General features: G+C 41.5%; 1 protein-coding gene across 2 annotated transcripts in view; it reads right to left on the bottom strand.

Annotated features, from left to right (window-relative positions):
* The window catches only part of TBX19 (T-box transcription factor 19), a 36,079-nt gene extending 13,980 nt beyond the window's left edge, over positions 1–22,099 (bottom strand). Inside the window, exons 1-5 of one of the 2 annotated variants that reach the window (XM_007114670.1) lie at positions 21,903–22,099; positions 14,550–14,814; positions 13,041–13,175; positions 10,062–10,123; positions 8,797–8,858 (exon numbers count right to left, since the gene is read on the bottom strand). In XM_007114670.1, coding sequence (XP_007114732.1) covers positions 8,797–8,858; positions 10,062–10,123; positions 13,041–13,175; positions 14,550–14,814; positions 21,903–22,099 — 721 coding nt within the window. Of the gene's footprint in view, positions 1–148; positions 211–1,413; positions 1,476–4,390; positions 4,526–5,899; positions 6,161–8,796; positions 8,859–10,061; positions 10,124–13,040; positions 13,176–14,549; positions 14,815–21,902 lie in introns of those variants that run through there. The other variant, XM_055083939.1, reaches the window with a different exon arrangement.
* Between the last annotated feature and the right edge of the window lie 4,641 nt (positions 22,100–26,740).

Below are 26,740 nucleotides of genomic sequence, written 5' to 3'. Positions count from 1 at the left end.
GTCCTAAGTGGAAGAAATAACCTGTTGGGTCTTGATAGAAGATTTGGGACAAGCCTGAAGCAGTCATGACAGGTAAAAAGTCTGAGTGCGGTGGAGATGCTCCTTGTGTAGCACCAGGCCCCTCCCACCCAGTGTTCACCCAACTCACAGTGAGAATAGGCCACATGCTGGCTCTCAGACATAGCTTCCGGAACATCTCTGAGGTGGTTCCTGAAAGAGCAATGAGAGTGCACCATGGCTGTCCAGCTTCTTATACAAGTCTAGTATCAAGTACACCCAAGATTCTCTTTGGATAGCAATACATTTCTTGGAATAAGAAAATCAAACACCTTTTCTTCCCTCAAAGCTATCATCTTTCCCACAATATCCTTCTCCTACTTTATCTACTTGTGCAATTGCTATTTGAATTGCAATTTTATAGTCACTCCAGTTTACCTTATTTACACCTATCCCTATTTAGCTTGATCTTACTGATTTGTGGTCAGTGCTCCTGCTGACAAAATTCAAGCAACAATAACAATAGCTAAGATTTGCATAGGACTTCAGGGCACAATCACATCTGTGATATGCTAGATCCACCAATGATCCTGTGAGACAGTATTACTACGCCCATTTCGCAGATTTAAAAAATGGGTCCCAGAAAAGTAAACTGACTTATGCAAGCCAGGAAATGGCAAAGCCAGGACTCAAAGCTAGGATGTCTCACTCAAAGTCCTAAATTTTTTTTATTATACTACTTTTCTTATCTGAAAAAGTTATTTCTTCTACATCATCAAAATTAAATCAAGTATTGACAGGACAGACCCCTGTGACACATCACTGTAAATATCTGTCTATTAATCTAGAGCCTTTAAGATGAAAAGGAAAAATTAGACAGTTATAGGAGTTAGTGTTAAGATTTGAAATAGACAATAAAATCTGAACGCTTCAAAGGAAATCATTCACACCCCCAAAAGTCTCTGACTTCTCTTCTCTCAGACCTGAAAGACATGAGCCTCTCACCTTTATGAATAACTCATATGAATTACTCACCTTTCCTAGGTGAAATCTAGTTTTTTTAAAAAAAACTTATTGAAATCATATTATTCAGATAATTGTAGAAAGGACAGGGTGAATTATTAAAAATTTAAATCACTTATTTTTTTTTAATGGGATTGTACTACTTTTAAGAATCTGTAGTAAAACAGGGCTAATGAAACATGGCCAGTTCCGGGATCTCCTGGACCCATATTATAAGGGACAGGTAATTATGAGTTTGTTCTATTTTGCTGATTTTGTTGGACATTGAATGGAATATTAAAAACATGCTTCTATCAAAGGTAATGCAAGTGCTACTAGTTAGTTCCTTTCAAGATGATTATAAATTTCACATTTGCAGAAATCATAAGATTTCACTGAAATTTCTCTACTCACCTTTCCTTAGCATCCAAGAAGGCTTTGGCAAAAGGGTTGTACTTGATTTTGAGAGCTGTTATCTTGTGTTTACAAAAGACAAGAAGTGTTAGTGAAAGTAGAACATGCATGGGCAGACAGAACCCTTTATCTTCACCTGTGAATTTCTGTAAAATCAGAATAATTCTCCTTTCTCTTTTTTTCTCCCTCTCCATGTTTCTTTGCTTACTTCTGCACAAAATCACTATTGCACTCTCCAACAAGAAATGTTTTATTGTCACATGTGGTAAAAATGGCAAATATAGCATAAAGTGAGCAAGGAAAGGACAAAGCATTAGAAATGCACAAGCCTTATGTGCCAAACCCAGCATTCATTCCATGACTCATTCATTCTTTTCAACAACAATTGAACACCTACCATCTGTCAGTTAGTTTTCCAGTCACTGAGACACAGAGGAGAGTTATACAGGTGAGAACCTGCCTCTAGAGTCTTGAGTACAGACTAGTATCAACTCCCTAACTCTTAAATAATCACTTACCCTTTGGGCCATGTTAACACAAAAAACTATCACTTCCAACCACTGTCACTCTTAATCCCCCCTGGCCTTAGCCTGCTTCATTTTTCTTCAGAGCCATCTGACCAAATATATATATATATACTTGGTTTCCATCTCTCCCCACTGGGATTTAAGTGCCTTGAGGACAGTGCAGTATTACCAGCATGTAGTAATACTCAGCAAATATTTGCTAAATAAAGGAAGATTTTGGCTCCCTTATCCACCCCTGTGGCCACTCTCCTCTCAGGGTGCGTCTACATCGAATTGGCAGGGATACGTCATCAGGAGACGGAGGCTCTGAGGTTAGATTTTCCTGAGCTTGATTCCCCTGAGGCATGTTCAAGACCAGAATTACAGCATCAGGCTGGTAGCTTGCTGGAGTTGTGGCCTTGGCCCTGCTTGTAGTTCAGAGGGAACTGTCCAGCCCATGTCCAGGAAAAGCTTCTGAGCACTTACCCAGCGGGCAACCAGACGACAGGTTCCACCAGCCACGCACTAAGAGAGCAGGCAGCATGTAAGTGGATAAGGGGCATTGCCTTTCCAAAATCGCAAAAGCCCACCCTCCCCTCATAGACCCAGACTCCATCCTACAGAGAGCAGCAGAGGAGGGAGGGCAATCTGATGAACAAAGTGGTTCAGCCTATAAAAACTGAGCAGTACTTGAGGGTCTGTTTAAATTATCAGATATTTAGTTAATTTCTCTTCCCACTGACCTGCTAGAGGGGCTCAGCCAAGAGGCCAGATTACCTATAGAAGAGAAATTACGTTTCCCTGCACATCTGTAGTGTGAGTTAAATCTGCAACTAATTTCACCTGTAGGCACTAAGGCAGCAGTTTCCAAACCTGGATGATTATCAGAATCCTTTAAGGAGACTCTTAAAACTACAGATTCTGGGCACTGTCACTGGAGATTCTGACTCAGTTGGCTGGGTAGGATGCCAAAAATCTTTTAAAGCTTCCAAATAAAGAAATGCAAATTAAAGCAACAATAAGATACCATTTTTTTCTGCCCTATCGAATTATCAAAGCTGAAAAAGTAGGTAATCACAAATGTTGAGAATGGTGTGGGGATTGTAAATGGATATGCCCTTTGGAGGGAGGTGATGGGGCTTTGTCTATCACAGTTCTAAACACACACTCTCCTCAACAGGACAATTCCATTTCTGGGTGCTTAATATTCTCTGCAGTATTATTCATCATAGAAAATAAAACAACTGGAGAGACCTAAATGTCTATTGGTGGGGAACTGATTGCCTGAAATATGGTATATCCTTTGCAGGCATCTCAGTAAAGGAGATAAGCCTGAATCTAATTACATAGAAAGATATTCATAATACACTGTTAAATATGGGGAGAAAAGTAATTGCAGAGTAATATGAACATGAACCAATTTGTGTGAGGAAATCTATACACTCATATATATTTATAAATGCATAGAATATGTGTGGGGAAAAATAACCACACTGTAAGCTATTATTTGTAGTGCCCCGGCGGAGTAGGACTGATAAAGCAGGAAGGAAAGAGTACATTTTTACCTTTTATTTTTTTTATTTCATTGTACATACTTCTGTACTATTTGTTTATCATGTAGGGTTTTTTTAATAAACATGTATTACCATTAAAAAAAATTTTTAGGGGTGGGGGAGGGATGGACTGGGAGTTTGGGGTTAGATGCAAACTATTACATATAGAATGGATAAACAACAAGGTCCTACTGTATAGCATAGGAAACTATGTTCAATATGCTGATATAAACCATAATGGAAAATAATATTAAAAAGAATGTATATGTATAACTGAATCACTTTGCTGTACAGCAGAAATTAACAACATTGTAAATCAACTATACTCCAGTAAAAAAAATTTTTAAGTTTAATCAAAAAGAATCCAACCCATCAGGTATCCTGGTGACCAGCAGGCCTGGAAACTCCTAAAGTTATGTGGATGGACCAAAAACTCCTGCTCCCACAGAGTTCACGGAGATCAGATTCTGGCTACGCTGCTCTAACCACCAGAGTGGCTCAAGTTCAGCAGGAAAAGACCTACGTGTACCCCAAAAAAGCTAACAAGTGGGACAGATAGCATAACACACACCCAAAGAAGGTGTGCAATTGGATCAATTCCCACAGATTTGCTTTAAAATAGGAGAGACACACAGCTCTTTGTAGGCCAAGGGCCTGGAAACAGACTTCTGCATTCCTGCTAATTGTATTACAATGCACAGCTGTGCCTTACTGGCACCAGGGGAAGCACTGCCGGGCCTTTGGCAAACAAGGAGGAGGGTGTGGAAAGCGACTACAGCACTGCTTAACTTCATCTCTGCTGAGTGTATCTGAGTCCTGGAAAATCTACCTTTCATCCAAGCTTGGTCATGGCAATAAAAGCACCACCACCCAGTCCTACCACATTCTTCCAGGTGACATCTACACACACACACTCACCTCCTCGTTCTGATAGGCAGTCACAGCTATGAACTGGGTTTCAGGGAAGGAGCAGTTCATCACCATTCGATGGGCACCTCCAACACGCACTATGTGAACCTGGGGTTCATATTTATGCAGAGAATTCAACATTATCTGTTGAGGTGGAAGGAGAGAGAGGACATGCACAGCCTGGGGCAGCACAAGTGACAGATGACCCAGCGCCTTTGGTTAGTCCCAAGCTCAGCACCCACCTCGGTTAAGGCTACACACACGCAATCCCCGGTCGCCTGAGCTGCCTCCACCTCTCTGAGAAATTACTGAGGGGATATTTTTTAGAAGCTCTCAGGGAGCATAACTTTGGAGCTGCTTATAGGAGGGTGAGGGGTGGGTTGCCAGGGAAGAGCTGGTCTAAAGAGTGTCCAGTTTTCTGCCAAAGTCCTGGCTTCCTTTTTTTTCTCTCCCATTTTCAGCACAATGATGTGGATTTTGCTCTGTTAAAACATACTGTTTTTCTTCCTATAAAGAATCCTAATATCTCAAAATCCCGACAAGGGCTGCATTACCTAAAGTGTAATGACAGCTGACATCTGCTGGCTACATAAAATCCACTCTTTGTGACTCAAACCAGAGGTTTATTGAAAATCTCGTTGTGAAATCTGGGAGGGACTAATAGTTTATTTTTCAATTTCCTGTTTTAATAAATAACTGGAACCTTCTGAATATTGCAAAGACTTAGGTGGATGACTTCCACTTTTAAAACAAGAACCCCTATGTCCCAGCTAGGTAAGCTCAGAGATCAGAGAAGGGGTGAAAACTCTGAGGCCTAAGAGGCTGACCAAAGGGAAATCTGGGGGAACAAGACCTCTTCCTCCCAGCTGTGTCTCTAATCCCCCCAAACAGTCTACATTTTATAAACCAAATAACAACCTTGCACAGTACACTAGTGTTCACAATCCTACCAGAGAAAACAAAAGAATAAAAAGCCTCAAAATCTTGTTTACTCTAATTGGAGACCTTAAATAAAACCTTCCATATTTAAGGTTTGTTTGGATATTTTTTTCTGAAAACCCAAAGCTGATTCAATATTCTATTGATAATTATCACAATGCCCAAGTGGAGGGAGCAATTATTTCATTTAGGAGCAGCTTTTTATTAAGGTAGTTGTCTATTGCCAACATGCCACTTACACCAAAAAGAGGGGAAAGGGAATAACAAAACGCTGGTACCCACAAACATCTCCCTCCTCCCCAGCTGGGTAAAAAGCACCACACACAAGACAAAACTCTGAAAGGCCCCCGATGATTAAGTAAACTACTGCGCTCTCTCACTCTCTCTTAACATCAGGAAGTCCATTAAAAACTGAAAGCACCAATTAAGAGCTGTTTATTCCTGTTCACATTTGGACTCCGGGGAATAATTGGCTTCCGTGAGAGAAGAGGTCGGTGAGGACCCCCTAATTGCCTAAATGCACCCTTGATATTTCTTGATTGGTGTTGTGGGGTTAGGGTGGCTGGGCAACAGTCGTACCTGCCCACCTCCATTGAGCTTGTTGGTCAGCTTCACTTTGCTGAAGGAGATGGGTGCCTTCATCCAGTGGGCCCCGAAGTTGGGGGAGTCCGGGTGGATGTAGACACAGCTGTGGCTGGAGACCTCTGGCTTGCCCGCGGGCACCCATTCCCCATTGACGTACTTCCAGCGGTGACTGTCCGTTGGGACAAAGTCCAGCAGGAGCGAGTACATGGCATTGGGGTCCAGCCCCGTGACGCTAATCTTTAGGACCGGGAACATCCGTCTAAAAGAAAAGGCAGAAACTGAGCCACAGGAAGGATGTTAGAGTGTTAGGGACAGGGACATGGGTTCGTGCCCCGGTCTGGGAAGATCCCACATGCTGTGGAGTGGCTGGGCCCGTGAGCCATGGCCGCTGAGCCTGCGCGTCCGGAGCCCATGCTCCGCAACGGGAGAGGCCACAACAGGAGAGGCCACAACAATGAGAGACCCGCGTACTGCAAAAAAAAAAAAAATAAAACAAAAAGTGGTGCTGGGAAAACTAGACAGCTACATGAAAAAGAATCAAACTGGACTACTTTCTCATATCATATACAAAAATAAACTCAAAATGGATTAAAGACTTAAATGGAAGGCCTGAAAGCATAAAACTCCTAGGAAAAAACAAGCAGTACACTCTTTGACATTGGTCTTAGCAATATTTTTTTTTTGGATCTGACTTCTCAGGAAAGGGAAACAAAAGCAAAAATAAACAAATGAGACTACATCAAACTAAAAAGCTTTTGCACAGAGAAAAAAACAAAAAGGCCACCTACTGAATGAGAGAAGATATTTGCAAATGATATATCTGGTTAATATCCAAAAATATACAAAGAACTCATACAACTTATCATCAAAAAAGCAAACAACCCAACTGAAAAATGGGAAGAGGAACTGAAGAGACATTTTTCCAAAGAAGAACTACAGATGGGCAACAGACACATGAAAAGATGCTCAACATCATTAATTATCAGATTAACGCAAATCAAAACCACAATGAGATATTACCTCACACCTGTCAGAATGGCTATTATCTAAAAAATAATAAGCGTTTTTGAGGGTGTGGAGAAAATGGAACCCTTGTGAGCGGTTGGCAGGAATATAAACTGGTATAGCCACTATGGAAAACAGTATGGAGTTTCCTCAAAAAATTAAAAATAGGGACTTCCCTGGTGGTCCAGTGGTTAAGAATCCACCTTCCAATGCAGGGGATGTGGGTTCAATCCCTGGTTGGGGAACTAAGATCCCACATGTCGCAGGGCAACTAAGCCCATGCACTGCAACTACTGAGCCCGTGCACCTGAGAGCCCGCACACCACAGCTAGAGAGAAGCCCGTGTGCCACAATGAAAGATCCTGCAAGCTGCAGCGAAGATCCTGCATGCCACAACTAAGACCTGACACAGCCAAATAAATAAAGTTTTTTTAAAATTAAATTTAAAAAATTAAAAATAGAACTACTGTACAATCCAGCAATTCCACTTCTCAGTATTTTTCCAAGGAAAACAAAAACACTAATTGTAAAAGATATATGCACCCTTATGTTCATTGCAGCATTATTTACAATAGCTAAGATATGGAAGCAACTTAAGTGACCATCAAGAGATGAAAGGATAAAGAAGAGATACAGATATAGATATAGATATAGATATATCTAGATCTATCTATATCTATATGTATAGATAGATATATAATGGAATAGTACTCAGCCATAAAAAATAATGAAATCTTGCAACAACATGGATGGACCTAGAGGGTATTATGCTAAGTGAAATAAGTCAGATAAAAAAAGTTAAATACCATATGATTTCACTTACACGTGGAATCTAAAAAACAAAATAAATGAGCAAACATAACAAAGCAGAACAGACTCATAGATACAGAGAACAAACAGGTGGTTACCAGAGAAGAGGGGGGGTTGGGAGGAAATAAATAGGTGAGGGAGATTAAGAGGTACAAACTTCCAGTCACAAATGAGTCATGAGGATGAAATGTACAGCATAGGGAATATAGTCAATAAATTGTAATAATTTTCTATGGTGACAGATGGGAACTAGACAAAAAAGAAAAAAAAGACTCCTGAGAAAAGTTTTTTTAAATGCTTTTCTGAGAGCTGCTTCTCTTTATGTGGCTATACTGCCACTTCTGCAATGAAAAATGCACTGAGGTTTAGGGGAAGGAGAGAGTAAGGAGTACCATAGCTGGAAAACTGAAGAAGGAATCCTAGCAAGTCACTACCATCTAAATTAAAGAGTATCTCAGACACTGATGCCACTAACTTTGTGTTACTGTTGCAGGTTTAGAGGACCTGCTCCACCATGGGACCTTCTCTCTGATCTGAGACATGGAGAGAGTGGCACCCTGTCAGGAACATCCAATCTACCCGCAGAATCCCAGGTATATCACTCCACTAATACTGCAGCTTTCCAGTCAGCAAATGCAGAAGCTTCCTCATATGCAAAGGTATGGCCTTCCTGAGGCATTGCAACAGTGACCAACTCAAAAACTAGCAAGTACTAAGAACAAGGGAAATCCAAAACAGAGAGGTGAGAGCAGAGTGTAAGGGTAAGAGGTACACCCAGAATGCATTTTTATGAGCTCTTTAGCCTCACTGACACAAAAACGAGAGTCTAAGAAATTTACTATTTCCATTCTTCTCTCCTGTCTAGGATTTGAGTAAGCCCCCCAGGAGCACTGCTTCTCTCTGGGAATTCTTGCAAGGGAATATACTTGTCCTAAGTGGAAGAAATAACCTGTTGGGTCTTGATAGAAGATTTGGGACAAGCCTGAAGCAGTCATGACAGGTAAAAAGTCTGAGTGCGGTGGAGATGCTCCTTGTGTAGCACCAGGCCCCTCCCACCCAGTGTTCACCCAACTCACAGTGAGAATAGGCCACATGCTGGCTCTCAGACATAGCTTCCGGAACATCTCTGAGGTGGTTCCTGAAAGAGCAATGAGAGTGCACCATGGCTGTCCAGCTTCTTATACAAGTCTAGTATCAAGTACACCCAAGATTCTCTTTGGATAGCAATACATTTCTTGGAATAAGAAAATCAAACACCTTTTCTTCCCTCAAAGCTATCATCTTTCCCACAATATCCTTCTCCTACTTTATCTACTTGTGCAATTGCTATTTGAATTGCAATTTTATAGTCACTCCAGTTTACCTTATTTACACCTATCCCTATTTAGCTTGATCTTACTGATTTGTGGTCAGTGCTCCTGCTGACAAAATTCAAGCAACAATAACAATAGCTAAGATTTGCATAGGACTTCAGGGCACAATCACATCTGTGATATGCTAGATCCACCAATGATCCTGTGAGACAGTATTACTACGCCCATTTCGCAGATTTAAAAAATGGGTCCCAGAAAAGTAAACTGACTTATGCAAGCCAGGAAATGGCAAAGCCAGGACTCAAAGCTAGGATGTCTCACTCAAAGTCCTAAATTTTTTTTATTATACTACTTTTCTTATCTGAAAAAGTTATTTCTTCTACATCATCAAAATTAAATCAAGTATTGACAGGACAGACCCCTGTGACACATCACTGTAAATATCTGTCTATTAATCTAGAGCCTTTAAGATGAAAAGGAAAAATTAGACAGTTATAGGAGTTAGTGTTAAGATTTGAAATAGACAATAAAATCTGAACGCTTCAAAGGAAATCATTCACACCCCCAAAAGTCTCTGACTTCTCTTCTCTCAGACCTGAAAGACATGAGCCTCTCACCTTTATGAATAACTCATATGAATTACTCACCTTTCCTAGGTGAAATCTAGTTTTTTTAAAAAAAACTTATTGAAATCATATTATTCAGATAATTGTAGAAAGGACAGGGTGAATTATTAAAAATTTAAATCACTTATTTTTTTTTAATGGGATTGTACTACTTTTAAGAATCTGTAGTAAAACAGGGCTAATGAAACATGGCCAGTTCCGGGATCTCCTGGACCCATATTATAAGGGACAGGTAATTATGAGTTTGTTCTATTTTGCTGATTTTGTTGGACATTGAATGGAATATTAAAAACATGCTTCTATCAAAGGTAATGCAAGTGCTACTAGTTAGTTCCTTTCAAGATGATTATAAATTTCACATTTGCAGAAATCATAAGATTTCACTGAAATTTCTCTACTCACCTTTCCTTAGCATCCAAGAAGGCTTTGGCAAAAGGGTTGTACTTGATTTTGAGAGCTGTTATCTTGTGTTTACAAAAGACAAGAAGTGTTAGTGAAAGTAGAACATGCATGGGCAGACAGAACCCTTTATCTTCACCTGTGAATTTCTGTAAAATCAGAATAATTCTCCTTTCTCTTTTTTTCTCCCTCTCCATGTTTCTTTGCTTACTTCTGCACAAAATCACTATTGCACTCTCCAACAAGAAATGTTTTATTGTCACATGTGGTAAAAATGGCAAATATAGCATAAAGTGAGCAAGGAAAGGACAAAGCATTAGAAATGCACAAGCCTTATGTGCCAAACCCAGCATTCATTCCATGACTCATTCATTCTTTTCAACAACAATTGAACACCTACCATCTGTCAGTTAGTTTTCCAGTCACTGAGACACAGAGGAGAGTTATACAGGTGAGAACCTGCCTCTAGAGTCTTGAGTACAGACTAGTATCAACTCCCTAACTCTTAAATAATCACTTACCCTTTGGGCCATGTTAACACAAAAAACTATCACTTCCAACCACTGTCACTCTTAATCCCCCCTGGCCTTAGCCTGCTTCATTTTTCTTCAGAGCCATCTGACCAAATATATATATATATACTTGGTTTCCATCTCTCCCCACTGGGATTTAAGTGCCTTGAGGACAGTGCAGTATTACCAGCATGTAGTAATACTCAGCAAATATTTGCTAAATAAAGGAAGATTTTGGCTCCCTTATCCACCCCTGTGGCCACTCTCCTCTCAGGGTGCGTCTACATCGAATTGGCAGGGATACGTCATCAGGAGACGGAGGCTCTGAGGTTAGATTTTCCTGAGCTTGATTCCCCTGAGGCATGTTCAAGACCAGAATTACAGCATCAGGCTGGTAGCTTGCTGGAGTTGTGGCCTTGGCCCTGCTTGTAGTTCAGAGGGAACTGTCCAGCCCATGTCCAGGAAAAGCTTCTGAGCACTTACCCAGCGGGCAACCAGACGACAGGTTCCACCAGCCACGCACTAAGAGAGCAGGCAGCATGTAAGTGGATAAGGGGCATTGCCTTTCCAAAATCGCAAAAGCCCACCCTCCCCTCATAGACCCAGACTCCATCCTACAGAGAGCAGCAGAGGAGGGAGGGCAATCTGATGAACAAAGTGGTTCAGCCTATAAAAACTGAGCAGTACTTGAGGGTCTGTTTAAATTATCAGATATTTAGTTAATTTCTCTTCCCACTGACCTGCTAGAGGGGCTCAGCCAAGAGGCCAGATTACCTATAGAAGAGAAATTACATTTCCCTGCACATCTGTAGTGTGAGTTAAATCTGCAACTAATTTCACCTGTAGGCACTAAGGCAGCAGTTTCCAAACCTGGATGATTATCAGAATCCTTTAAGGAGACTCTTAAAACTACAGATTCTGGGCACTGTCACTGGAGATTCTGACTCAGTTGGCTGGGTAGGATGCCAAAAATCTTTTAAAGCTTCCAAATAAAGAAATGCAAATTAAAGCAACAATAAGATACCATTTTTTTCTGCCCTATCGAATTATCAAAGCTGAAAAAGTAGGTAATCACAAATGTTGAGAATGGTGTGGGGATTGTAAATGGATATGCCCTTTGGAGGGAGGTGATGGGGCTTTGTCTATCACAGTTCTAAACACACACTCTCCTCAACAGGACAATTCCATTTCTGGGTGCTTAATATTCTCTGCAGTATTATTCATCATAGAAAATAAAACAACTGGAGAGACCTAAATGTCTATTGGTGGGGAACTGATTGCCTGAAATATGGTATATCCTTTGCAGGCATTTCAGTAAAGGAGATAAGCCTGAATCTAATTACATAGAAAGATATTCATAATACACTGTTAAATATGGGGAGAAAAGTAATTGCAGAGTAATATGAACATGAACCAATTTGTGTGAGGAAATCTATACACTCATATATATTTATAAATGCATAGAATATGTGTGGGGAAAAATAACCACACTGTAAGCTATTATTTGTAGTGCCCCGGCGGAGTAGGACTGATAAAGCAGGAAGGAAAGAGTACATTTTTACCTTTTATTTTTTTTATTTCATTGTACATACTTCTGTACTATTTGTTTATCATGTAGGGTTTTTTTAATAAACATGTATTACCATTAAAAAAAATTTTTAGGGGTGGGGGAGGGATGGACTGGGAGTTTGGGGTTAGATGCAAACTATTACATATAGAATGGATAAACAACAAGGTCCTACTGTATAGCATAGGAAACTATGTTCAATATGCTGATATAAACCATAATGGAAAATAATATTAAAAAGAATGTATATGTATAACTGAATCACTTTGCTGTACAGCAGAAATTAACAACATTGTAAATCAACTATACTCCAGTAAAAAAAATTTTTAAGTTTAATCAAAAAGAATCCAACCCATCAGGTATCCTGGTGACCAGCAGGCCTGGAAACTCCTAAAGTTATGTGGATGGACCAAAAACTCCTGCTCCCACAGAGTTCACGGAGATCAGATTCTGGCTACGCTGCTCTAACCACCAGAGTGGCTCAAGTTCAGCAGGAAAAGACCTACGTGTACCCCAAAAAAGCTAACAAGTGGGACAGATAGCATAACACACACCCAAAGAAGGTGTGCAATTGGATCAATTCCCACAGATTTGCTTTAAAATAGGAGAGACACACAGCTCTTTGTAGGCCAAGGGCCTGGAAACAGACTTCTGCATTCCTGCTAATTGTATTACAATGCACAGCTGTGCCTTACTGGCACCAGGGGAAGCACTGCCGGGCCTTTGGCAAACAAGGAGGAGGGTGTGGAAAGCGACTACAGCACTGCTTAACTTCATCTCTGCTGAGTGTATCTGAGTCCTGGAAAATCTACCTTTCATCCAAGCTTGGTCATGGCAATAAAAGCACCACCACCCAGTCCTACCACATTCTTCCAGGTGACATCTACACACACACACACTCACCTCCTCGTTCTGATAGGCAGTCACAGCTATGAACTGGGTTTCAGGGAAGGAGCAGTTCATCACCATTCGATGGGCACCTCCAACACGCACTATGTGAACCTGGGGTTCATATTTATGCAGAGAATTCAACATTATCTGTTGAGGTGGAAGGAGAGAGAGGACATGCACAGCCTGGGGCAGCACAAGTGACAGATGACCCAGCGCCTTTGGTTAGTCCCAAGCTCAGCACCCACCTCGGTTAAGGCTACACACACGCAATCCCCGGTCGCCTGAGCTGCCTCCACCTCTCTGAGAAATTACTGAGGGGATATTTTTTAGAAGCTCTCAGGGAGCATAACTTTGGAGCTGCTTATAGGAGGGTGAGGGGTGGGTTGCCAGGGAAGAGCTGGTCTAAAGAGTGTCCAGTTTTCTGCCAAAGTCCTGGCTTCCTTTTTTTTCTCTCCCATTTTCAGCACAATGATGTGGATTTTGCTCTGTTAAAACATACTGTTTTTCTTCCTATAAAGAATCCTAATATCTCAAAATCCCGACAAGGGCTGCATTACCTAAAGTGTAATGACAGCTGACATCTGCTGGCTACATAAAATCCACTCTTTGTGACTCAAACCAGAGGTTTATTGAAAATCTCGTTGTGAAATCTGGGAGGGACTAATAGTTTATTTTTCAATTTCCTGTTTTAATAAATAACTGGAACCTTCTGAATATTGCAAAGACTTAGGTGGATGACTTCCACTTTTAAAACAAGAACCCCTATGTCCCAGCTAGGTAAGCTCAGAGATCAGAGAAGGGGTGAAAACTCTGAGGCCTAAGAGGCTGACCAAAGGGAAATCTGGGGGAACAAGACCTCTTCCTCCCAGCTGTGTCTCTAATCCCCCCAAACAGTCTACATTTTATAAACCAAATAACAACCTTGCACAGTACACTAGTGTTCACAATCCTACCAGAGAAAACAAAAGAATAAAAAGCCTCAAAATCTTGTTTACTCTAATTGGAGACCTTAAATAAAACCTTCCATATTTAAGGTTTGTTTGGATATTTTTTTCTGAAAACCCAAAGCTGATTCAATATTCTATTGATAATTATCACAATGCCCAAGTGGAGGGAGCAATTATTTCATTTAGGAGCAGCTTTTTATTAAGGTAGTTGTCTATTGCCAACATGCCACTTACACCAAAAAGAGGGGAAAGGGAATAACAAAACGCTGGTACCCACAAACATCTCCCTCCTCCCCAGCTGGGTAAAAAGCACCACACACAAGACAAAACTCTGAAAGGCCCCCGATGATTAAGTAAACTACTGCGCTCTCTCACTCTCTCTTAACATCAGGAAGTCCATTAAAAACTGAAAGCACCAATTAAGAGCTGTTTATTCCTGTTCACATTTGGACTCCGGGGAATAATTGGCTTCCGTGAGAGAAGAGGTCGGTGAGGACCCCCTAATTGCCTAAATGCACCCTTGATATTTCTTGATTGGTGTTGTGGGGTTAGGGTGGCTGGGCAACAGTCGTACCTGCCCACCTCCATTGAGCTTGTTGGTCAGCTTCACTTTGCTGAAGGAGATGGGTGCCTTCATCCAGTGGGCCCCGAAGTTGGGGGAGTCCGGGTGGATGTAGACACAGCTGTGGCTGGAGACCTCTGGCTTGCCCGCGGGCACCCATTCCCCATTGACGTACTTCCAGCGGTGACTGTCCGTTGGGACAAAGTCCAGCAGGAGCGAGTACATGGCATTGGGGTCCAGCCCCGTGACGCTAATCTTTAGGACCGGGAACATCCGTCTAAAAGAAAAGGCAGAAACTGAGCCACAGGAAGGATGTTAGAGTGTTAGGGACATCTCCCTGCTTGTCCAGCCCTCTCTCCACTCAGAGGAGACCTTCCATTTTCTGCCCCAGGGGTGCAGAAAATGCCCCGGGGGAGGCCAAACAAAGAGGGGCCAGGCCAGCGGCCCCAAGTCCAGCTGAGCCTCTTTTTACCAATGTATTTTATATTGGGGTTTTACTTTTAAATGTTGTGCTCCATTTTAAAGTCTGAAAACCACTGATCTAGTCATTTGACTAGAATGAAGTACCTCCTGAAGCTTAAGGTATATAGTCAGATGCCGGGTTCTCACAGAGCTTTCTCCAGAGGTTTCCTCCCAGCCTACATCAGATTCTCATGCTAACGACACAAAGCAGCCCTTCTCCGTCTCACAAAGAACACCAGTTCTGAATAATAGTAATAGCGTTATAGGGAAAACATGGTTTTGTGGTAAAGGAAGTGAAGGGAACGCTTGACTATACATCAATTTATACCACTTTCTTTCTTGCAGGACTTGTCAGAGGCTTTAATGTACCAGTGTGCACCGTGAACCTTTGGAAAGGAGGTGAGGGGTTGTGCACGCTCTGCACTTATGTACCAGTGCTACCTTCTTCTCACCGATCAACTTGTGGGGATTTTCATTCAAGAAATACACTTTGAGGGCTTCCCTGGTGGCGCAGTGGTTGAGAGTCCGCCTGCCGATGCAGGGGACACGGGTTCGTGCCCCGGTCCGGGAAGATCCCACATGCCGCGGAGCGGCTGGGCCCGTGAGCCATGGCCGCTGAGCCTGCGCGTCCGGAGCCTGTGCTCCGCAACCGGAGAGGCCACGACAGTGAGAGGCCCGCGTACCGCAAAAAAAAAAAAAAGAAAAAAAGAAATACACTTTGAGACACGCTGATCTGGATGTGCTGGTCGTTCTCCCACCCTCTAGAGCAACTAGACAAATATTTGGAGATGCTATCTCACCTGGCTTCTGATAATCTTTAGTTTCCTTTCCATTCACCAAACTTTCTAAGTTGCTCCAATCTCCTCGAAAGACCCCGTTTCCAGACAGACCCTCACCACCACGCAATTGCCCCAGAGGCTGTCTTATTTGTCAATACATCTTTTAAAATCTGAATCCCCAAGTTGAGAAGCTAACCATCTAGGGTCTAGACATGTGCTACTCAGAGTGGTCCATGAATCAGCAGCATCCGTATCAGCTGGAAATTTATCAGAAATGCAGAACCTTAGGGCTTCCCTGGTGGCGCAGTGGTTGGGAGTCCGCCTCCCGATGCAGGGCACACGGGTTCGTGCCCCGGTCTGGGAGGATCCCACATGCCGCGGAGCGACTGGGCCCGTGAGGCATGGCCGCTGAGCCTGCGCGTCCGGAGCCTGTGCCCCGCAACGGGAGAGGCCACAGCAGTGAGAGGCCCGTGTAACACACACACAAAAAAAAAAAAGAAATGCAGAACCTCAGGTAGCACTCCAGACCTACTCAGTCAGAATCTGTGCTTTTACAAAATCCCCAGGTGAGTCATTGGAACATTAGAGCTTAAAATGTACTGGTCTAGGGAATCTTTAGCCTTTAAGACAATAACTAAGGAGATAGCCAAGGGAATAAGGGGGAGTCACTCTGAGGATTTGTGCTTGTGGTGAGGCTGGGAGGAGAATGAAAAGGGGGAAACTGGAATGTGTCCACTGCTAAGAGATGGGGTTGCCACGAGCAGAAGTGTTAAAAGCAGAATGGGCACAGATGAGGAACTGGAGGGTCACGAAGAGCACCTCCTGTGTCCAGAGGTTCCTGGTTTTGAGGTGAGGTACAATGAGAATTGGTACATATGTTAAGTGAAGAAAATGACCAACAGATGACAAGGGATGGATCTAGAGATGGACTCGAGCCATCCAGGCTTCTCAGTCTCCTGAGTTCAAATTACATGGGCTCCCTGAGCTCTCTGGACAGAAAGGATTTTTTTCCCTTTGGTTCGCCCACCTCATCAATACTTCCTTTCCGACTCCTTTGCTGGATCCTCTTCCAACTTAGTCCTCCAGTTGTGGATGCGTAATGGAGATCTGTTTTCAGCACCCCCTCTTTTCTAAATGTCCTACCTTAGAGACCACTTCTAGTCTCATGGCAGAATACAAAGAGCCTGGAGGATTTTATACCAACCAAGTTTCATACCCCTGGTATAGCGCTTAGCAAGCATTTAATAGATAGTACCTTTGAGTACTAGAGGGTGGGTGACTGAGATAATGAAATTGAAGCTTGGTGAGTTTAAGTAAACTAGCTTAAGTCCATATATTCAGGAAGGGTGGGAGTTGAAACCAAACAAACTGAACCAGAACCTACCCTTGAAATCATTCTTCACACTCACTAGGATGGCTATAATAAAAAAAAGGTGAACAACAGCAAGCATAGGTAAGGATGTGGAGAAATTTGAACCCTCATACATTGCTGGTGGGAATATAAAATGGTCCAGCCGCTTTGGAAAAAAGTCTTGCACTTTCCTCTGTTAAAATACAGAGTTGCCATATGACCCAGCAATTCCATTCCTAGGTGTATATGCAAGAGAAATGAAAACATACACCCATAAAAACTTGTATACAGACAGTCATAGCAGCATTATTCATTACAGTCAAAAAATGGAAACAACATACGTGTCCATTGATGAGTGAATAAATAAAATGAGGTATATTTATACAATGAAATGTAGTTTGTCAGTAAAAATGCTATAACATGGATGAACCTTGAAGACATTATGCTCTACTTTAAATCGGTGAATTGTATGGTATGTAAATTATCACAATAAAGCTGTTAACAAAAGAAAAGTAAAGAAGTAAAGAAGCCATGGTGTCCTGGCTCTTAGCAGGACACATCCAAAACGTGGTAGAACCAGTTGTTGCTTTATTCTCTAGTACTTCATTTGCCAAGGATTTTATTATTTTTATATTTTATTATTTTTATTTTTTATCACAACACAAATGAACTAAGAGATGCTATGTATTTTTATCTCCATTACGCCAATGAGGAGTAAATAAAAGTCAGTCAACCATCCAAAAGTCTTGTAACTGGCAATGGAGCTCACCCTGCCTCTAAGCCAAGTTCCGTTCCTCCTGCCTCACCCCTGCCTCTTTCTCTTTCACAAGGACCGGGATGTGTTATCTATTTACTTACAGGCAGCACTCATGACCAGGCTATGCTTTCAGGGATAAACTGCACTTCTTATCAATTTGATCTTTTTTCCCTTTTCTTCCCAAGGTGTGGCTAACCACAGAGATGGCCAAGAGTCTTTGAGAAGCTGAGAAATATGTAAATCAGACCCCATGTCAGAGAGAGAGAGAGAGAAACAAATGTGGCAGGGCATATAAGCGCTCCCCAAAACCAGGCTTGAGGAACCACACATGCTTAGGCTTGGCCAGTGAACTCTGTGTTGATTTGCTGTGAGGCTAGTTTTTCAGTTTTTATTTCTCTAACAGAGGATCTTGAGAGCCAGCACTGCTGGAGAAGGCTCTGAGGAGTGAGGTCTGTGGGAAGGAAGAAAGAGGGCAGAGATAAAGCAGATTTTCTAGGTGGGAAAAAACAGCAGAGATGGTTAAAGGCAAAATTCAGGAAGTTTCACTTGTAAACTCCTTCCTCCATTTCCCCACAGAACTATAATAATCCTGAAACACTCATCAGAGCTTTTGGAGTGCGCATGCTTGTGTACACATAGGACATGGATATTGAGGTTTATAGGAAGAGCAGCAAGAAACCAAAGTAGCCTGGTTAGAGGCAGATCACACAAATACATATGATCCTCATAAACTGCAATTGTAAACTTCAGAGAAAAATATCCATAGACTACAGGGACATGGAAAATTATTTTCTGACGTGCAAACTTGGTTTTCTCTCCTCTTGCAACTCCATGCCTGGAAACTATGAACATTAGCTCACTGCACCAACATCACTTAATCACTGGCAAGTTCAACTTAATGATCCTAACACTTATTTTATGATAACAAATGGATACACCAATTACATCAGAAATCCTTTCAATTTCTTAAAATCTCCTCAAGGCAAATTTAATCCAAATGAAATCAAATTATTTAACTGCATGGAAATACACCTGAAATATAGCTTTTTCCCCTAAGGTGAAGATGTTACCGTAGAGAAAACAAAAGGTGCAAGAGATTTCACTCACTTGCCACTGAAAGCTGAAATAAATTCTTTTCTGCAACCTAAAATATAAGTTCCTAGCTTAAAGGATGGAGATGAAAGGAAGTACTTACAAGCTGGATACACTAGTGATGATTCAAATGAGCTCTAGGGGAGTATTATAATTGTTATTGTTAGGTCTGAAAGACTATTGAATATGAATAAGTAAGCATTTTAAATAAAAAAGAAGGGAAGAATAAAGAAAGAGGAAAGGGAAAAGAAATAGTAAAACGGGGTGGGGGGGAGGGAGGGACAGGAGCAGGAGGAATGAAGAACCATCATAATCCCAGTTTCTGGGGATAATTCAATGATTTTCAGGGAAAATCTCTGTTTACTACTTCTGATCAATGTCAGAAGCAAGCCTCCTATTTCTACACATAAATAAGTCTCCATTTGAAAATGACTCTTTTAGTTCATCAGCCCATCCTATGCTGTTTTAAAACTTGCTATTACACAGAACAATTACACTTAAGTGTGCAAGAGCTATCTGATTACCCTCACTGAAGCTTTAGAAAAATCAGAAAGTCAACTGCCTGCAGGGGCAGGCGAGTAATGCGAATGAAAAGGGCGAGGACTGGGTATTAACAACCAGGAATGTTTTTCTCCCCAGAGAAGGGCCACAGATCCATCTACCTCAGGCTCAGGAGTTTGTGTGAAAGGCAGGGATGCTGCATCTAGAGTAGACATCATTCTACAGCCAGAGGAAAATGGGTAAAACGGAGAGATACAGGAATAGATGGTAAGGAGAAAAAAAAGTGGGAGGGAAAGAGGTGAAGACGAGAGTACAGAAGACAACAAAACAAGAAAGATGTGTCTATACCTAGAGCAGGAAAGTGTTGTTAACAATTTATTCTGAGAAACTAAGAGATTGAGAGTAATTCCAGACCACACTCATTCATTATCAACCACATCAATTTCAATAGAGATTTGTCTTCCCTTCTTTATCTGATGTACGAAGGGAACTTTCTATCTCCTGGCAATATCTTGACGCTACGGGGTTCAGAAACCCTAAGAAAAGATTCAGTTCACTAAGGAGATGAAATGTCACCAGGACCTCCACAGAAAATAAGAATAACCATGTTGACCATAATTAGACTCTTTCTACAAAGAATAATTTTCACATAATGACTTTAAACATGTGAAGACTTTTCAGTTTTAAATATGAAGAAAAAATTATATAGGTGCAAAAAGGCAAGAGAAAGCTCTTCTGAAATAAAAGTACATACCAATATGACATATTATTAAATTGAATTTTATAATAGTTTTAGAAACTTTTATTTATTCCTCATTGAAATAGATTAACTATTTTTTCTTGACGGTTATACTTATTTTACTTCCATATATGACTGCTTTGACAGCCAAACAGATAGTATGAAGCTAAGTATTAGTGTAACTACAAAGAATAATGAACAGAAAGTTCTACCTGTCATCAGACATCATAAAATTTTTACCATTGTGTCATCACTCATCTTTGAAAGGGAAGAAAGTAAATCCAATTAGGAATTGAGGGTGATTCTTTGAAATTAAAAACATGTTTTCTATTTCTTTCTACCAAAAATAATGTGTCAATACAGATCAAGAGTAGGAACAGGTGTAATTATAATTACAAATATTAAAAATAATAGATCCTTTATATGAAATAAATATGGGACCCATTTAGAGAGAGAAAATAGAAGCATCAAGCAAGGTTGATATTCCTGCTACTATTAATAATCACAATTTATTGAAACGCCCTTATTTCTGGAACACGTTTTACTTACCAAGCACTTTAATGTCACACAACACTCAAGTTCATAATTTTCCTGGATAGATGGGAATGGTTCATTCTCTATACCGTGCATTTTATGCAGAAATGGAAAAGTGAGACATCAGGAATGGAAGCATTTTTCACAAGGACAAAAGCCTGCCAGCAGTTCAACTAGCTTGGACTTTTCTGTCATTGGAGAACAGAATTTCTCTCAAGGGTCACAATCAAAGTTCTGCTGAAACTAACCATACTGAAAATGCCTTTCAATGTTTTGTACTTTTGTGACCATGAGAACAAAAAGATCAGTGTCAACTGAATGTTGGGACCTGTTTGGCCAAGCTGGGAGCACTGAGATTTTCTTTCTAAATATTTTTATCTCCTCTACTACATAGAAGCTCCTAATATTACCTAGACATCACTTGGCAGGGCTAGATTTAATAGAACCCAAGAAATGCCAACAGAGATCCATTTCAGTTAATCCCTAATTTGTTGCAATGAAAAAAAAAAAAAGGAAGGCATCTTCTCTTTTCTCAGGTCAGTATATTATGGTTTCATTAACTATTACTGCAAAAGCTCTCACATCGTCATAAACACACTCAATCTCAAATGAACACTCACCACAAACACACAGGAAGAAGCAGATGCAGTGACAGGCAGTGAGATTAAATTTGCCTTTTTGCCTCTGAATCTTCAACTAGTCAGAAATGTCTGGCAAGTTCGCTACACTTCAGAGGAAGCCATCCAGCTTCCAAATAAAGTTGCCTTTTACCTTATCTGAACAGAGTTGGGGCTCAAAGAATAATAATCTGCTCCAGGATATACAGTCAGTCAAAAATTAACATTATTTTCTGACATTTGAGTGCATTTCCCAAACCCATGGGACATGCCCCCCTTTATAATAATTTCCCAGAATTTCTTCATTTAAAATGCACGCAGGACAGGTGGCTTCACCCTCCACTTCTCTGATGATCTCAGAGAAATTAATTAAGTTGGCTGGGGAAAAGCCGTGGGAGACTGTCCTTCTCAGGAGCATGTTTAATCAGACCCCGCTGCCTCTGAGTTAAGAGCGGCAGCCTCTGCAATATTCAAGGGGCTTTGCTTCCCTTGCCAAGCCCCGCCAGCCCAAGCAGGGCCGTAGATAAACTCACCTGCCGTTCTTGGTCACGATCATTTCATTAGTGACTTCCTTGAACCTCTGCCAGAGAGGGGCATCCTCCAGAATGATCTGAAGTTGCTTCTCCGTAGGGTCGCCTTTTTCCCTCCCTGCCTGAAGCTCACTTTCCACCACATTGAGCAGGCGAGAGACGGCGCCATCGCTGGTCTTCTGTGTGCCCAGCTCACTCATGGCCACAGGACCCTCTCAAACTTTGCTGAGAAACGTTACCTACTTTGCCTGCTTCCACCTCTTTCCTCCTGTCACTTGCCTGCTTTTCAAATCCAGCTGGACATGCCTGGGGAGCTGGGGAAGAGACGCCCTGTCTCTTGCCTAAGCTCCTAGCATGACACCCCTGAAAGTCTCCAAATTATACCACCAACCTGTTAAGCTTTAGTTGGGGTGGGAGGTGGAGGGAGGGGAGAGATGGGGAAGAAAAAGCCCTCTCTTAATTACACATTGGATCAGGTGGGAGACAGTCTGGCTTTCCCATTGGCTGCTCTGTATAGAGTAGACATTTAAGAAGAGTACTCCATCCAAATTATCAGGCTTTTATCTTGCTGTACCTGAAGAGGTCTAATCGGTGTATTGAGGACCATTTTCCTGTTAATTAAAATTGTTCTGGGCCCAGACTGCAACAATCAGGCAAATCATGTTTGTGTATAAATCATGGCATGTGGCACCTATAGGGAAAGAGGTCCTGCGGAGGATCGACAAACTTGATGCCAATACAGCCTTTCCTGACTCGGTCGAGAACCTAAATCCATAAGCTATTCGCTAGCTCTGAATAGAACAGCATATATGGAAGGCCAAGGGCACTGTGCCAAGGAATATGACAACTGTGTCGCAGAATGAAGGAAGGTGCTCCGTGTGCCACCTGCTCAAGGGTCAGAGATCAGGAGAAAAGCGCTAAGGACCTCTTTCTCCCAGGGTATCCCCTACTGGTCATCGATCTCCTGAGGAATCCTACACATTCACACCCTGCTCATCTCAAGTGTCCTCATTGCCTCTACAAGCAGATGAGCTCTGAACCTTGCTCCTCCTCCTTAGAATCCACCGCCTAAGTATTTCTTATCTCCAAACCTAGCCAGTGGGAGGAAAAAAAATCATTTAGCATCATATTAATCTAAGGAAGCACTCATGCCCCCAGTGAGTGAAAATAAGCTTTTTACATTATTATGGAGAGCAATTTTAATCTCAAGTCCAGAAATGTATTCTGGCTTTCCCCTTAGATGGTCCATGGCCTATCTGGTATTCTGGGGTGAATCCCCACTTTCCCTTGGGAGATAATACTAGTAGAAAACATTTCTTTTACCCATGACACATAGTACAAATGGGGAGGGGCAAAGGGCAAAGATAGCTCTACCTCCTCAACTCTGAGTAGATCCTGGGACTTGTGAGTTTTTCTCTTGCTACAGCAGAAAGCTGTAGAAGATCCAAACAAAAGGAAAATAGTATAACTGACTCACTTTGCTGTACATCAGAAACTAACACAACATTGTAAATCAACAATACTCCAACAAAGGAAATTTTTTTAAAATTTATTTTCCTTTAAAAAAGGAAAATAAAAGCAAAAAGGTAAGATAAAGTCAGGGTAAGGATAATATACAAAATGCATTCAGTGCCTCCTAAGTGCCAAATACCAATGAAGCATCCAATGATGAATGAAACAGAAATGGCCCTGCCTTCATGAAATTAACAACCTGAGAGAGAAGATGAATGACATAAAGTAAACAGCAACTGAGTAATTACCAATAGTGAAAAGTCTATGAAGACTATGTAAAGGGGTGAGGTGGTGGAGAAAAATGGGTGCAAAGCAATGTGGGGTTGTATGGACAGTCATCTCTGAGGAGGAGACATTTCAGCTGAGACCAAAAAGATGACAAGGATTTAGTCAGGAAAGAGTTGGGGGAAGAGTTCACACAGAGGAACCACATGCAAGAAGCATGGCTTGGGCCATTTAGAGAACAATGAGGGGGTTGGCGTGGCAAGAATATGGTGGTAAAGAGAGCAGAGTGAGATGTGCTTTAAGAGGGGCCTTATGAGCTATAGGAGGGAGTTTGGATTTTATTCCATGTGAGAAAGGAAACTACTGTATTAGTGTGTATTAAAGTAGGAAGATAGCATGTTTTGCTTTGTGGTTTGTTTTTTTTTTTTAATCTGGATGATTTATAGAGAATATAGTAAAAAGCAAGAGTTGAAGAGAAAAATTAGAGGGCTGTTACAGTGGTTCAGGCAAGAGATGGTGGTAGCTTAGCCTAGGGTGATGGCAGTGGACACAAAGACACGTGATTGGACTCTAGATACATCTTAGAAGTGGATATGGCAGAACCACATGAGGGACTGGATGTTGGGGGAGGGAGGGAGTGTCTGCGGTGAATGATTAGTAGATGGGAGGGCCATTTACTGAGATGGGGAAGGATGCAGGGAGAGGGGTTTACAGAGGTACTGCTTTAGTTAGGGAAAGAAAAATTTTCATTTTCACGGAATTAATATTGAAAAGATTGTGACAGTCTGAATAAGATGACCATGCCCTAGGGCTTCCCTGGTGGCGCAGTGGTTGAGAGTCCGCCTGCCGACGCAGGGGACACGGGTTCGTGCCCTGGTCCGGGAAGATCCCACATGCCGCGGAGCGGCTGGGCCCATGAGCCATGGCCGCTGAGCCTGCGCGTCCGGAGCCTGTGCTCCGCAACAGGAGAGGCCAACAACAGTGAGAGGCCCGTGTACCGCAAAAAAAAAAAAAAAAAAAAAAAGATGACCATGCCCTAATCCCCAGAACCTGTGAATATGTTACCTCACGTGATAAAAAGGAACTCTGCTGCTCAACATCATATGTCATCAGGAAAATGCAGGTTAAACCAATAATGAGTTAACACTATGTGACTATTAGAATGATCAAAACCCCAAACACTGACAACACCAAATGCTGATGAGGATGCAGCGCAATAGGAATTCTCATTAACCACTGGTGGGAATGCGAAATGGTACACCCACTTGAAAGGCAGTTTGGTGGTTTCTTACGAAACTAAACATACTCTTACCACACGATCCAACAATCACACTCCATGGTATTTACTCAAATAAGTTGAAAACTTATGTCCACACAAAAACCCGCACACATGTTAACAGCAGCTTTATTTATAACTGCCAAAACTTGGAAGTAACCAAGAAGTCCTTCAGTAGGTGAATGGATTAATAAACTGTGGCACATCCCAACAATGGAATATTATTCAGTGCTAAAAAGAAATGAGCTATCAAGCCATGAAAATACTTGGAGGAAATTTAAATGTATATTGCTAAGTGAAAAAAGCCAATCCAAAAAGGCTGCATACTATATAATTCCAACTATATGACCCTCTGGAAAAGGCAAAACTATGGAGACAATGAAAAGAACAGTGGTTGCCAGGGGTTGGGAGAAAGAGAGATGAATAGGCAGAGCACAGAAGAATTTTAGGGCAGTGAAAATACTCTGTATGATATCATAATAATGAATACCTGTCATTATATATTTGTCCAAACCCATAGAATGTACAACACCAAAAGGGTACAACACCAAGAATGTAAACAATGGACTTTGGGTGATGATGACATGTCAATGTAGGTTCATCAATGTGACAAATGTACCACTCTGGTGCAGGATATTGATAGTGGAGGAGGCTATGCATGTATGGGGGTAGCAAGTGTACGGCAAATCTCTGTACTTTCTGCTCAATTTTCCTGTGAACCTAAAACTGTTCTAAAAACTAAAATCTATTAAAGGGACAGGGGTAGGAGGCTTTGCAGGTATGACTAAGTTAAAAATTTGAGATGGGGAGATTTTATCCTGGATTATCAGGGTAGGCTCAAGGTAATCACAAGGGTCTTTATAAGAAGGAGGAAAAAGGATCAGAGTCAGAAAAGATGTACGCACAGAAGCAGAAGTCAGAGAGAAGAGAAGATAATGTGCTGCTGGCTTTGAAAACAGAGGAAGGGGTAACAAGCCCAGGAAGTTGTAAAAGATAAGGAAATGGATTCTCCCCTACAGTCTCCAGAAGAAACACCTGCCAACACCTGGATTTTAGTCCAGTGAAACTGATTTTAGATTCCTGAACTCCAGAACTGTAAGATGATAACTTTGTGTTGTTTTAAGCCACTAAGTTTATGGTAATTGTTACAGCAGCAATAAGAAACTAATAGAAAAACCACAAGACATCTAAGCAGAGATTTCAATAAGGAACTGCTTAGAACTATGGCACAAGTGTGGCTCTGAGCTTCCTAGCAGCCCGTGCAAAGTGCGGGAAATACAATCTGGCATACATTACACTGTGCTCCTAAACTAAAAACAAGTCATTTGCCCAAGAGAAATTTCTCCTATGACTCTTTAGAGGAAAACACTGTGTGATACACTGAGCAGTGTTTCCTCAAACAATCCATAAATACCAGTAAGATGAGGATCCCAACCTTCAAAGACCGTAACAATCTAGAAGAGAGAAAAAGGCATATGCCCAGGGAATTACGATACAGATATGTGTGAAGCGTACCAATAAGGGAGAAAAGAAGGAAATAATACTATTTTTCTTATCAGTTATATCCAAATCAGTGTGCTGCTGAAAACTAGGTTAGCACATGAATATCTTCAACCAGTGGGCCCAGTAAAGAATGGCCCTTGGAGAATAGCACAGGCAATGGCTCTGGGGTGAACCCCAAGAGTCACCTAGCAATAAAAAATGGTTTACACTCTCTTGACTTTTAATCTGACCTGAGTAGACAATGGCTTCACTTTCCAGGCTATGTCACCTCTAAGGTCTGTACTATATTAGATAGTTTAGATTGAACCATATGAAATTACTGTTA

Source organism: Physeter macrocephalus, chromosome 4, assembly GCF_002837175.3.
Source record: "Physeter macrocephalus isolate SW-GA chromosome 4, ASM283717v5, whole genome shotgun sequence".
NCBI lineage: Eukaryota > Metazoa > Chordata > Mammalia > Artiodactyla > Physeteridae > Physeter > Physeter macrocephalus.
The sequence above is the reverse complement of the archived record's forward strand: the minus strand, read 5'-3'. Positions and strand labels throughout refer to the sequence as shown.